The sequence below is a fragment of the Helianthus annuus genome, chromosome 3 (genome assembly GCF_002127325.2).
Source record: "Helianthus annuus cultivar XRQ/B chromosome 3, HanXRQr2.0-SUNRISE, whole genome shotgun sequence".
In the NCBI taxonomy this organism is placed as follows: Eukaryota; Viridiplantae; Streptophyta; class Magnoliopsida; order Asterales; family Asteraceae; genus Helianthus; species Helianthus annuus.
In genome coordinates, this window is record NC_035435.2 from 15512315 (window position 1) to 15526936 (window position 14622).

Genomic DNA, 14622 nt, shown 5'->3' on the forward strand with positions numbered 1-14622 from the left:
TGACAATATAAATTAAATCATTTTATTAAATTATAAGGAGTGATACATTGTTTCAAATAGTAAACATAAATTCAAGCATTGTTTAATTGCTGAAATGGGTTTCTAGGTTCATCCTAGCTTGTTTTCTTGATCACTTCATCTAACAACCTGCAACATGTATTAAAATAACATTAACAAAACGTTGGCGAGTATACAAGTTTGATACATAGCATAGTAGAATAAAATGTTTAAAATGTGCTCATATCCAACATGAATAAAATGATACATGTTACTACTTTGTCATTCAATATCGTTCAACATCGTCCAACATCGTTCAACATCGTTCAACATCGTTCAACATCGTTCAACATCGTTCACATATCGTTCACATATCGTTCAACATCGCAATACCCCAAGACTCAAGGGCATTGAGATTAACACGTTCAACTTGCATAGCATAAGAGATTAACAAGCATAAAATTGTTTCATGTTTAAATGTGGATAGAGTGTGATTAAAACAAGACTCAAGTGTTGTGTAATTTGAATATGGAATACATGTTGCACCCAAATGTGTTTAAAACGAAAATGGGATCGAGTATACTCACATTGATTGCGTTGCGATTTCTTGTAAAGCGCACGAGTAAAGGTGGTGAATTCCAAAAGAACGAACGAGATATGTTTATCCTAGATATGTAAAAAATATCACATGTAAACGATCTAATTACTGTTTATATGTAGAATAATGTTCCTATTAATTATGATTTATATTATAATAAACCTTTAGTGACATATAAATTATTAATTATTTACAAGTTTGTCTGGGAAGTACCCGTTAATATATAAAACAACATTATAAAGACTTTATAAATTATTTATTAAGTGTAAAGGTATAAATGTAAGGAAAAATGAAACAATAGATATGAAAAGTGAAACTGTTACAATTTCTATTATTTTGGATTCTTAACAAGAAAAATAAGATAAATAATTAAGTAAATTAAAGGAAATAATGTCCAAAGGATTGGCCAAAACTATCATTCAGCGAAATACACGGAGACCGGGTCGAACCCGTAACCTCCTGTCTAAACAGGAACAACTTTTTTGAAATATTTAGATTTTAATTTTATTTATACATAAAAAAATTGACATCATCTTCTTCATATTAAGGCCATCGAAACAAGACTGTTATATGTAAAAGATTATATTTTATTTTTCTTGTTTCAGTTATGATATCTATATATATAACAGATGAAAAAAAAAACACGAATGGATCGAAGGTAAGGGTGTACCGAACACGAATCGAGCTATACTCCGTCGTGAACTCCGACGTCTTCGGCGGTGTCTCCGATCTCCGGCGAATGTCCGGCGACTTCCACACGCTCCGATGATGATCCTCGAACTACGGCGAAGGGTGTATGGTTCGAGGCAGAGAAAAAGGTGAGTTGTGAGGGATGTTTAACCGTGAAGAAGGTTCGGTTTTATAGTGTTCACAAGAGTCGTAAAATATGGCAACCGAGAATGATTGATTTGCACGTGTGCGATAATAGGTCAAGATTCGTTGTGCGCCACAAATATGGAAATGCGGAATGACATCAATCACCGAGAAATCAGCGGTCATAGGCAGAATGGAAAGACAACAAGATGTTTACGCGGTTACGGCTTGTGCTCGAGATAACGTCCATATTCGTTTCCTTTGCAAACATGGTAAACTTTCATCATGGTAATCACGTAAAATCAGGGAAATCAAAACAAAAAGGAAGCTTTAATCAAGAAAAAATGGAAACATTAACTGTATTCTTTTTGAGCGGCAATTGATTTAAAAAGAAGGAAAGTTAACCGAAAATTTCGGTTTAACATCTAAGAACTTGTTAATTGAACGATTAGAAGGCAATGGTGGAGTGGTTTGGTTGTTGCTTATCCCGCTGGTTGACCCAGGTTCGAGTCTGGGCAACACCCCTTTTCTTGTTTCTTTTTTTTTTATAGTTTCAAAAAGTTGCAAAATCAGTCCCTGTTGTTTAATCTTTAGTAATGGTAGTTTTAACCCTTAACTTTAATGACTAACTATATAACTTAACTTGGTTAGGTTATGCCACTTTAAAAACTTTTTTTTTTTAAATCTAATAAACAGATTAATAAATAACTTATATTGATGATTAATAAATAACTAAATATATAATAATTAACCATATCGATAATTAAAAAAATCTTTCGACTGTTATTTAATCCTCGAAAAATTTCCGAGCTTAGGATCCATATTTTTTTAACGGGTCAATTTTGACGGATGTTACACCATGTATCAAACCTGAAAAAGAGTCCAAATCAAGAGACAGTGGCCATTCCAGCCGATGAAATTCACAGTGACGACACACTCCACTTTACCGAAGAACCAGTTGAGGTCACTGATTGGATGATTAACATGACGCGATGGAGTAGTGTCAAACTCGTCAAGGTCCGATGGAATGCACAACATGGCCCGGAATTCACATGGGAACGTGAGGATCGTATGAAGGAGAAATACCCACATTTATTCCCCAAGACCCCTGCAACTAGAAACAGAACTTAAAATTTCGGGACGAAATTTTCTTAACGGGGGGAGAATGTGACAACCCTCACTAAACCAGGTATCCGTACAATTAATTAATCTTAATTACGTGCTTAATGACTGTGCTTGATTACAACTGATGACGTAAACTGCTTTCTAATTTCTGTAACCCACATACATATGCATCACATTTCATACTGTCACTCCACTCATTACATACAAACTTTAGTGACATACTTGATGCACAAAGCACAGTTAGCACAATTAGCGGATAACTCAGAAATATACTGACAGTGCCAGTACATAGACAGACAGTGATTTGAGACCCAGTATAGGCCAGGGACAAAGTACTACACTAGTATGGGTGTAGGGAAGTGAGGACCATAAGACTGTGTCACTAATTGATAGTTTAAGTGCCGGAAAGTGCCTAAAACTCATTTTAAGTGCAGAATTCTGCATGTTCAGCAAAAATTCAGCTTTTAACATACTCGTATTATGCAGAGAATTGACTAAATGGTCCTGAATGCTTTCCTAAGTGTTGGGAATTAATTGTGTTACAAAAAGATACATAAAAGACACTATACGGTACAATTTCACACTTTAACGGAACGATACCCAACCGAACAACCGGATATTACCCGGGACACCTAATTTTTGTCGGGAACATTGTTTTATTATTTTTAACTAATTATGGTCTCAAATACCCCAAAACACTATAAAATATGTCATGCACATAATACCTTAGATAATACAATTGACCTACTAAATAATTACCTACATATGATCAAATGTTACAATTAACCCCCCCCCCCCCTCAATATTTTTGGCTCCAAGGAGGGACCCACCATCATCATCACTAAATCCCCATTAAATATTCCTTTAAATATGATTGGGCCTCCTTACTTGAGTTAGTTGCCAAAATGTAAGATCATGATCCAAGTATGGCCAATGGAGTTCAAGGAAATCATTACAACTTCACACTCCCCAACCCCCACACTCTCTCTCCCTCTCTCGGCCTACATACATCCGCCACCACCACCCCACTTCAACATTCATCCATTCCAATTCCAAGTTCAAATCAAGTGCTAGAAGAAGTCTTGTGGAGCTTGAAGCTTGGAGGTCTTGAAGGAACATCACACATTGCTTTCTCACACCATCTTCATCACCTTTGTTCATAAGTTCATCCCTATCCTTTGTGCTAGTTGTAAGTCTTTAATTACACTCTTGGTTACTTGAATGTTGATTATTCGAAAGATTGTAGTTTGATGTTTAACTCTAGAACACAAAAAAAGATAATGAACAAGGAACATGAACATAAGTTTACATAAAGATGAAATCTTGTTGGATTAGGGTTGGTTAAAGCATGCATGATATTTGATCGTTGATTTCTTGATAAACGCGTGTTTAGGATGTTTGTTGATACGATTTAGTAACGTTTAAACTATAAAGAAACATGCTGATTAGCATTTTCAACCAACTTCAACTGGTTGTAACCGGATCATAAAAAATCGAAAAACTGATTTTCTGAAGCCTAAATTATGTATTTCCGAAAAAGCGGATCAAATGTCACTGGAATCGTAATTTTTCGAGCTCGTTTACTATTTTTAAAGGTCTGTTTTTGGACAGCAGCTCCAGCTGCGTTTTTACTGCAGAAAACGTGTGTTATATTCTTCATCATAACTTGAAACCTGAGTAGAACTAGCTCATGAAATTTATATTGTAGATGATTACTGATGTCGTTGTGATCCTCCAACTGGAATTTCATCAATTGGACTTACGATGAATTTTAAACGAATTATTCCGTAGACTGCAGTCAGAAAGTGATAAATCTGATTGCAGTCCGGTAAATGATTTTCTATAAAATATTGGTAACGAACTGGACCCCGATATTTTTACATAATAATATTTGTATCGTACGAGACATTCTGTAAAAATTTGGTAATTTTTTGAGTAAGTTAACTATTTTATTAAAATGCCCGAAAACAGCCCAGTTTTGAATATTAAAGCTGAAACGACATAAGTAGTATTTTGCATGTCTAAATGTCGGGTTGGTTATGTGAGAACGATCTAACGTGATATATGTTAAAGAAAATGATATGCTATTTAGCATGGACACCTCCATTTACAAAGGAGACTATGGCGAAATTTTCTTAAAATCCTAACACTTAGTAAATATTTTCTAGACAAGTGTTTATTAGCATATTTTAGACTATGTTTTTCAAACATAAACCTCGCCATAATTTTTGTAACAAAATACAAAGTATCGAAGGTTGGTTTTATACATGAAAATGGTTAAATATATATTCTCTAAAAGAGACTTAAAAATATAATTCCAATACGAGCATACATGTGTAAAATATCCCATCCTTGGGAAGGAAATGCGTATATAAAATACTTTAGAAGTATTACTACAAGAACATCGAATGAACAAATATTCTAACACGACATATGATTAAGTTGAAATATTAATTATCTTGACAAATAATTATCACTCGGAATAATATAAGAAACGTAACTCAAAACATTAAATTCTAAGCCAAGGCACGACCCGTTCGTCTAATAGACATTAGTACGTTGTAGGTTGTCGTGTAGCTGACAGAGTTTGAGATACGGTACAAGACGCACTACTGTGAGTTCATGTCCCCCTTTTCTCTTAACTATTTTTAGTTTTATACTTCGGGGGTGGAATACATGTTACAATTTATTACAGACATTTTATACATGGTATGGTTAGCTTAAGGAGGGTTTTTACTACGTGATCAAGTGAGTGGTGGGCATAGCACTTAAGGCCATTAATCCTCATTGTAGGACCACGGGACATGAGTGATAGATCTATTTGGGTGTAGCGAGCCCACACCCATGAGGCCGGGGCGGCCCATAGTGGTGACTATGTCTTCATACCGGGGACAAATTTGCTAGGTTTGAGTCTTCCTGCACCAGTTTCACACATACCATTGGCTTTGCAACCCATTGGTGATCAGTTTTTCCTTATTGCTACATACCAAGGACTTTTATACATACAAGACTTATTTTAAAGGCTTATACACACAGACATACACATGAACTCGCTCAACTTTTTATTGATATTTTTAAACTACATGTATTTCAGGGAATTAATCGGATCTGGCAAGTGATGCATGCTAGCTGCGTATTAAATAAGGATGTCATCCAGGGTCGTAGGGTTTGGGAAGTGTAACTCCTTCCTGCGTACTAATGGATGAACATCACGTATTTTTTTTATCATATAGCATTGTTGTGATTGTTGCTATGGTATTAAGAAGTCACACCAAATAATCCACGCTTACGCAAAAGCCAGGGTATGACATTACATAACCAATACTAGAAAGTCTTATGCATAACCTTCTCTTATTTGAATTGGATGTGTGCTTACTAGATACTAAATTTGCAAGTGTGTCATGTTTGTTATGTAATAAATAAATGTTGAAGTCCATATTAGATGTGTTGCATATACCTCTTCAAAAGGGGCATTGAATGACAATGTTGTTTTGTTATCAATGTTCGTCATGATAATCAGAGAAATGATAAGGAATGAAAACGAATAACCTTTGTATTTCTTATGTGTTTTATGAGGAACAATGTACAGGGATAAATAGCCTACCCAATTTTTTAAACAAGGAAATGCATTAAAAGACATTGAAAAACATTGGTTGTCAATTAGCCAAGCCTATAAGTCAGCCTTCTTGATTGTAGCGGGTGCGGGTCAATGGACTATTATGGGAAATGATGGAAACGGATCTCAAAGAATATTTCAACAATCAAGGCTGAAAAGCGGATCTCAGTGTTGTAATGCTATTGTGTTGAAGTTGTATGATTTAGTTACAAGTGATTTAATGAAGTACGTCACAAAGTCATGTGACTCAATAGTTGAGAATTGAGATGCTTTGTTGATTTACGAAAGGGGTTTATGCTCTTTTCTAGTTATGATGTTTAGAACTTATTTTAAGTTTTGTAATCATATAGTTGTTAAAGTCAGGAATGTTTTTAAGTTGTATGTGTTAAAATTTCATTTGATTGGAGGAAATATGCCAACTTTTATCCTAACCGGCATCCATATACTCAAACAAGTTATGGTATGCTGGTGATATGCATGCCTTAAATTCAAGGCACCATACCATACGTTAGCCGACTTATGTCATGATGGTGCTTCATTTTAACTTTTTTTAAACCTCGTGTTGTAGGTTGGGATTTAATGGACAATCTTTAGGTTATGTACATTCACTTAGCATCGCTGATATTGTTGTGATGCATGTGTTTTCAGGTAAAGCGCAAAAAATCTAGAGGCTGAATGTGATCAAACACAAAAGGTTTTATAGTGTCGCTTTTGTCAATGAGTCAAGTTCGTAGGTTGTTTAGTGTATCTATTTACGTAGTTAGAGTTGAATGATAAAGCTTTCCTACGTAAACGGATCAAGAGTTGACACAGGGCCGGCTCAAAATATTGTAGACCCGAAGCGGATAACAAGATTGAGACCCTTTTCGTAAAAAAATAAAAGAAAAAATTGCTTTTTTATCCTATGATTTATATACCATCTCTATGTGTACATAGTTATATATCATAAACCTCAACGTTAACAATTTTAAAGCCAAAATCCCCTACACATGATATATTTTTTTAAGAATTTAGGGCCATAGGGAAGGGAAGACCTAAAGCGCTTTGTTTATTTCACTCTCTTGAGCCGGCCCTAGGGTGACATGTGATAAATATAAATTTCGACACTTAGCTTAAATTGAAAAAAACTTTTGAAACCTATTTCCTTTTAAATTATATTATTGAGGCTTTCAAAATGATTGAAAGATAATGGGTCCCAGCTTCCTAGTGATTAGGTACTTGTGCCTTTTAATTTTTCATGCAAGAAAGAAGGAACATGTGCTATGTGGGGACGAAAACGGATGGGAAGAAATGGCTTTGTGTTCTTTATTTTATATATTCTACTGCTTCAAACACATGCTTGTGTAGTTGTGTTTTGTATTTTTTACTCCTTATAATCATAATGCAAGAATCATCTTTGTTTGTTACAAATAAACGGTATAGCATCTCATGGTCCGGATGGCCTTACCCATAAACTTTTTTAATCATAAAAGCCCAAATTTGTATTATTATTGTTTTTTTTAATGGCAAATTTAGGTTCACGGTGTAGTTTGAGATAGAACCGGTTCTACATTGGGGTCAAACCAATAGGATAATTGATTCCTAACAAATTTATAAAATAGGATAATTGATTCCTAACAAATTTATAAAATCTTACACTCCTTTTCCAAAACTATGAGTATAATTGAGAAAACCTTTTATTCGCATGTCTAGGTTGAAAGTTTTCAACCATAACATCGGCTCGGCTATTGATTCTTGCCCATAAATAAGTTGTTAAAACAACAAAAAGTATGGATAACTTAAGGTACAAAAAGTATGGCTAACTTAAAGGTCCTGGATCCTTCTTAGCTTAAAGCTTCATAGGTATCTGCAAACAATAACAACATCGTTAGCCTTTATACAAATTGGGGGTTAAATTATATGAGTGCAACTCACATAAAAACCTAGGTAACAAGTAACAATTATCAGAATCGATGTTTTCTTTATACCAATTCAATGGGCCTCGACTTTGGTGTTCGCTTAGAGCCTCAAAAAACGTTGGAACGACACTGTGCAGGAGGGGGCCTCTTGCGTTTGGAATCCGGCGTGAGAGTGTGGGATTCTTGGGAGTTAACAAAGTATAGAGAAAATAAGCATCTAGAGAGTTTTAGCGAGAGTCAATACATTTCTTGGCTGCATGAAGTGCCCAAGGGCTTCCCACCTAGGTCTTGCAACTATCGAGGGGAGGCGTGTGAGTTCCAAGGTTTACTTTTTGTGCTTTTGGTTTAATACGGAGTGGGTGTGGAAAACTGGCATGGAAGCCAGTCCACACTGAGTGTACACCACCTCGGACATGGCGTGGAGGGCGGCGTGGTGGTGTGGGCGGGGGTTTTTACACCGGCATGGAGGGCACTAGTTTGGTGATGTGGAGACTCTTGATTGGTGGGTGTAGTATGGGTTGGTTTTGAGTGGTTGATGTGATACTAGATGGGTGGGTGGTAAAGAAAAAATGGATGGTAAAGAAATGGCACACTTTTGCTCATCATATTTGAAGTGACATGCATATAACTTTCGGTAAGACCTAAAAGCTTCATTGGTGGACTTTTGGCACACATAGAACTTGATTCTTTGAACTCCCTTCATTTTCGCCATCTTTTTCTCGTATTTGTCCCCTTTCTTTTTGTGGGTTTCACTTGTTATGTGGATGCTAGTCGTTTTCAGTCATACTTGATGGACTGATTCCTCACCCATCGGTTGATTTGAACGTAAAGAACACGAGTCGTTTGAGTTGTGTGATTAGTTCACTTTTAAATCTGAATGTCGATTTCAAAGACTTTAGGACTGAAGGTACATGTCACTTCAACACATTTAATGGTGTATAAATGTCATATATTATGTATGCCCCATTAGTCAAAGGAGAAGTCATGTTGATTTGAGTTATGAAGTTGTTTCGTAAGCGTGACTTAGGTTGTGTGGTATGGTATATTTATCACGTCACATGAGCGTCACATAAGGGAGGGGCTTTATCGTTAACTTGTCCGGTGTAAGATAACCCACCTTTAAAGCCCCTTTTAAACATTATAAAAAAGAAAAGAATAAAGAAATCAAAAAGGCGGAACTCTAATTGGTGGGAATGAAAGAGTCCCACATGCATACCCTATAGCTCTTACCATTATGGTAACGAAATTAAAGTTTGGTGATCAGCGCTTCACTCACAAAGTCACAATAAAAATGGCTCCAAATTGAGAAATAATATTATATCCAACATGCGTTCTCGTAACAACCCTTTATATCAATTTTAGGATGTAACAAGTTGAACACTTTATGAGCTACTAAAAGGATTGATTTGTTAAAATTTGAATCGAGCCAAACTTAAAAGTTGCCTCATTTGTTATTTATATTTATCAATATCATTTTTGGGATATACAAGGAAAACTCTTTTTCAGGGGCTATACACTAAAACCTCTTGTTCTGGGACTATGAGGTTTTTTTAGAAAAGAAAAACTTAAATGAGCTGAGCTAAAGCTTGTTTTGAGCATTAAATTCAATAATACCCCTTTCCAACTATATATTCTTTTAACTAGTTTAAGAACCCGCGAGTTTCGCGGATGGCTTAACACAAACATATAATATTTACTGGTATTGAGATGAACTTTGTAATGAAATAACCTTTCAATATAAACGTATAAACGTATAAAAATTATACTAAACTAAAAATTATCGATAAACTACAAAATTTCAAGGCTAATAAACCACGGGAAACTGCTTGAGACCAAAATTTGAAGCAGCATTTCTAAGTACCATTTTCATTTCCTCTAATCTATTGACTGTCTGCGGCGTCACAAGAAAATCCAAATTAAGTGTGAGGTGGCATCACAAAACCTATATCATTACTACTTTAATCAACACAAAAAAAAAACCCTATTATGATGAAAAGGACACACGACCCATAAAACATTGTTAAGAATCCCTCATGCTAGTTACAACACAATGGTACGTTGCCCCGAATTCAGAAATTGTTGTATCATAAGACCACATCCATTTTATCTCATTTTTTACAATAATTTCATGGTGTGCTATCTTTAATCAAACATAACTTATTTTTCACCAGCTTGAATAGGTTCGGGAAGGTCACTTGTGACGGCTCGTAACTCGACCGAATATCTATCCAAGATTTTATATCCTCTCCATTGCTCGTAGCTCCTTCCTTTGATCATCTAAAAAAACTGTCCCTGCAAATTCCATCTTGGAAACCATGTCAACATAGTTACTCAAAGGTAAAACCAACCATCTATTTTTATTCAAAGACACTTTGTTAGGAGGGACTAATTAATAACATAGAGTTTATTAATACTGACCCCCCCCCCCCCTACACACACCATATTTTAAGAAGTCCCAACTCGATGCAAGACACCCAACCCACTACAAATAGTTAACCCCACGTTGCTTTATCGACACTTCAGCTTCTCTCTCACCATCGTCTCCTCACTTTGGATTTTTTTTTAAATTAGTGTTTTTTAGAATAACTTTTACTTCTAGCTAGTGTCTTTATTTTTAAATCTTATTTGTAGTGATCTATAAAAAAAATCGTATACTTGAGACTCATGATCCATCCTTTAAATAATAGGTTGACCTGGTAAAAAAGACTTGTATATGGATTCATTTAAGTCATTTCAAATTAGTCAACGTGTCAATTTGGTCTACATAAATTAGGCAACCACGATATGCAAAATGATATACGGAAACTTACTTGATGCTAACATCCCATTTTCGCGCTCCAACCAAACGTGCATGTAGATCTCTACGGCCATCACACCGGTTAAGATAGTTAACGATTTCATCTTCCACACAAACATCAACCTAGGGATGAGCATGGTATCCGTTTGGTACTGAAAATACCAGTACCGAAAAATAGGAAAAATTGGTACCGGTACCGGTACCAAATATATCTGTATCAAATATATCGGTTCAGTACAGGCACGGTACTGGTGTTTTACCGATAAATACTGGTACCGATCGTATCGAAAACGGGAAAAATGGGTACCGGTACCTGGTACCAAATGCTCATCCCTACATTAACCCTCTTAGTTACTTGCTACGAACACAACATAATTTCAAGATCTTTACGAAGTTCTATATGGGTGTGAAATGGTAAAAATGTGTGTAAAAAGATGTATACTTTTAGTCAAAGTCTTTAACCATAAATGTATAAATAAATCATAAATTCATACATATTTAGGTATCTAGACGGTAAGAGTGATAAAGTCACATATACATTTAATGTTATTAGTTTTAATATAAGTAAACGGTCAGAAAAGTAAACAGGTCAAATGGGTTGATTTTGGTTATAATAGAAAAGTTAGCTCATTATGACATACAAATACAATATTCCTTTAATGATGGTATGAGACACTAAATTATAGGTTTATTCACCACAAAAATCAAATGCTATTCAACAAAAGAGATAATTAGGGGTGGCAAAGAGAACCTTATCTCAATTCCATATTAGAAATCAATTCTTTTCATGAGAGCTCGACAAAGCAAGCAGGGTTAAATGCACATGATAGCAACATGTGTTAACTTATCATTCATTAGCCTTTCAAAGCTATTATGATTTATGCATCAACAAAAAGATACAGATTCCTATTCCATATCCATTTTCAAATAAAAGTAATCAGTGTGTGAGCTAATAAGTTTCAATACACAAGAATCAACTCTTTTAAAATATAGCACGTTAGGAGGTTTTAAAGAGTATATTTTGATTGATTTCCGTGTGAGCTAACAAAACTTTATTTATTAGTTTGACCAATTATTAATTACATATAACTAAAGTTCATCCTTGAAATTATAGGCACCTACTAACCTGTGATTAAGATCAGCATTTGCAGTAGCCTCTCCCAAAGTACGTTGACTTTCTTTAGGTTGACTTTGCAGTTCATATGCTAATTGTGTCTTGTTTGTTATTCATTGTTGCAATGCTCATATAAACCCTAGCCATAATCATTTGATCCCGGACCAATCATATAGCTGTGTCAATGTTCTCATTATCATTCTCTTTTCTCCAATATAATGTACTTTCCAAGAACAGCAGAGTCAACTGACTTTGATCATTCGATGGCCGCATTTTCAAGCTTTATGATGACATTGTTATCGTTTTTCACAAAATCAGTCGCTCGAGTTTCACACCTTTTATCTCTCATTTCTACAACAATGGTAAAAAGGAGTAAATTTAATCATCATGTAAGGGGTATATGTTACTATGCTCCTTAAAAGAGTCGAGATTAAAATTTTACCGTCCTCGCTAATTTTCAGGCGCATCAGTTCTATTATCCAGTAGAAAAAATAGGATCAGTTATTTTTGCACAACAAAAAAATCATAAGCACTAAGAGCCTATTGTTATAACTTTATACTAACCTCAGCGTGACTGGAATTATTATTGATCACATGTTTTTGCTCGGTAAATTTTCAAGAAGCTAAGAGGTTTTTTTCAAGATGAATCAAGACTCAAAGGTACTAAATCATCTGTGTTTGCCTCGATGACATCAATAACCTAAATTATACAGACAAAAGAAAATATATGATTACATTGAATAACAGTTGCTAGATGAACATTATTATATTTTAGCAGCATACCCTTTTTTAGAAAAGAGAATGTGTTGAAAAGCCATCTTTCTCTCCAATCTACATCCTGCATTCTCGCTCAAAAGCAAGTACCAAACTATTTCAAAAATAAATAATATAAATGATAAATTAGAAAGAATAGTACTTTCTTGCCGATAGCAGTTGATAAATCATTTCCATCTGCATACAAAGAATAAGATATTGAGAAAGAATAACTAAAGCACGCGAAGAGAAGGATTTTGAGCAAGTTTTCCCTTAAGGGAAGGATCCCATGGTCTTGAAAAGGACACTTCTAATTGTTCCTCTGTTTCCACTATAACCATAAAGCCTGTTGCATTGATCCTGCAAGAAAATAGTACCACACTCCTCAAGGCTTAAAATTGTAGGTGAAACAAATTTAAGAGGCTTTTAAATTGAAAAAAAAGAGCAATAATCAATATCAACTCACAATCAAGAACAAAGGCATGTCCATGATTTATTATGTAATATTATCTAAATCAGTAGCTACTAAAAAAAAAAAGAAAATAGAGCCAAAATCTATGAACTTCTTTAACCAGATTGAAATAAATTCAGAAACACAAACTCGGTTTGGTAATTTCATTCATATTCAGGGTAAAGGAAATTAAAAATGAGGATGTGAACCTTGAAAAAAGACAAAAGAGGACAGAAGAAGGAGAGCAATGATGAAGGAGCCCCTAAATTCACATGCCCGAGAATTTGAGCACTCGAATGCCAAAACGACGAAACGTATCACAACCCTCATTGATATCAAAAGTGAAAATATTGAGCTGACAATCACCTTCCAAAGACATCGACATGTCCCACAACACACCATCCACCTGAGAAATCAAAGCATTTGAAGCCAAACTCTTCGATAACTCCTTCGCTATATCGACCGGAGTTGTTTCCCACTTCTTCCGCTCCTTCACAGTCCCATCAGGCAATGTAACCCTAAAAAAAATACAAAAACAAAGACTTCAAAGCAGATACAACTCTACAATTAGTTACAGGAATTACCCAAACACACACCTGGGTCTACATAAATAATATCAGCAAAACCCCAAAACACACAGAATCGAAGATTATTCACATATCTATGTTTAAACGATGACAATGATAAATCAACCTTACCGGTGACAATCGGCCAACCCTAAATCGAAACGAACCTTTGGAAATTGGATGTGAAACGAACCTGCTGTAAGTTGAAAAGAGGAAGATGAAACAAAACAATGAAAGAGATGATGGATTCGTACCCGTGAATTTCATGTATGGATTCGTCCATTAGGGTTTCAGGGATGATGGATTCGTCCATTAGGGTTTCTCAGAAGAGGGGTGAGAGAGATGATGGTGGCGTCCATTAGGGTTTCTGCGGAGAATTGTTAAAAGGAAAGGTTCTGGAGAAGCGCGTGAAAGAGGGGAAATGAATTTGCCGCCCATGTACCAATTATCTACTCAAAGAGAGATGCCACATCAATTAAAAATGGTTTAAGAAAAGGACATGTGGCATTAAGTGTATTTTTTTAGTATAATAGATAGATTTCTTTTCACACCAAGTCCCCTACAACACAAAATTCTCTACCAAAAAAAAAAAATCAAATCAAATCAAATGGAGGGTTCAAGCACGTTGTTTTCACCGGACTCACCAACTTCTTTCTACTCTCCCTATCCTACTATTGAATTTCTTGTCATGGTTGCCGAAGCAACATAAGAACCTGATATGAGGCAATTACAGAAAAAAAATTATGCGCCGTGATCGAGATGGGGCTAATGATGTTCTAATGATTTATGAGTTTGTCGAAAACCCAAAGTACAATATTGAGACGTTTAGAGGGAGACTTTGTTTAACCGAAGTTATTTTTAAAACTTGTGGGAGATATAGATGCCCAGTTGGAA

At 35.2% G+C, this 14622-nt stretch overlaps 1 protein-coding gene and 2 long non-coding RNA genes across 8 annotated transcripts; all 3 read right to left on the minus strand.

Moving 5' to 3' along the window:
* On the minus strand, nucleotides 1-1825 carry LOC110927538. The gene is made up of 3 exons (XR_002585707.2): nucleotides 1266-1825; nucleotides 585-663; nucleotides 1-147 (listed from the first exon to the last, which is right to left on the minus strand). It is a non-coding gene; the product is annotated as an uncharacterized LOC110927538 (long non-coding RNA).
* An 8209-nt stretch (nucleotides 1826-10034) lies between these two features.
* LOC118490137 lies at nucleotides 10035-10928 on the minus strand. Its single transcript, XR_004888316.1, has 2 exons — nucleotides 10858-10928; nucleotides 10035-10339 (listed from the first exon to the last, which is right to left on the minus strand). It is a non-coding gene; the product is annotated as an uncharacterized LOC118490137 (long non-coding RNA).
* A 1043-nt stretch (nucleotides 10929-11971) lies between these two features.
* On the minus strand, nucleotides 11972-14129 carry LOC110927539 (threonine--tRNA ligase, cytoplasmic-like). Of its 6 annotated transcripts, none has more exons than XR_004888314.1 (8): nucleotides 13983-14129; nucleotides 13529-13680; nucleotides 13372-13453; nucleotides 12875-13071; nucleotides 12742-12796; nucleotides 12523-12658; nucleotides 12401-12430; nucleotides 11972-12309 (listed from the first exon to the last, which is right to left on the minus strand). XR_004888314.1 is itself a non-coding variant. In XM_035987406.1 (4 exons), exons 1-4 carry the CDS (start codon nucleotides 14039-14041, stop codon nucleotides 12985-12987), a joined length of 351 nt encoding a protein of 116 aa, XP_035843299.1. In that variant the 5' UTR covers nucleotides 14042-14129; the 3' UTR covers nucleotides 12814-12984. The 6 variants fall into 6 exon arrangements, 1 of the variants encoding a protein (XP_035843299.1); XR_004888313.1 differs by adding an exon at nucleotides 13861-13895 and having other exon boundaries at nucleotides 13372-13680; XR_004888315.1 differs by lacking the exon at nucleotides 13372-13453.
* Between the last annotated feature and the right edge of the window lie 493 nt (nucleotides 14130-14622).

Bases quoted from the DNA above. Each gene is read 5' to 3' on its own strand.
- LOC110927539 (XM_035987406.1), bottom strand. From the start codon at position 14,041: ATGGACGAATCCATCATCCCTGAAACCCTAATGGACGAATCCATACAT. The intron at 13,681-13,982 runs GTACGAATCCAT...TATTTTTTTTAG, and splicing joins TCCATACATGAAATTCACGG to GGTTACATTGCCTGATGGGA. The intron at 13,072-13,371 runs GTTCACATCCTC...ATTTTCTTGCAG, and splicing joins CTCTTTTGTCTTTTTTCAAG to GATCAATGCAACAGGCTTTA.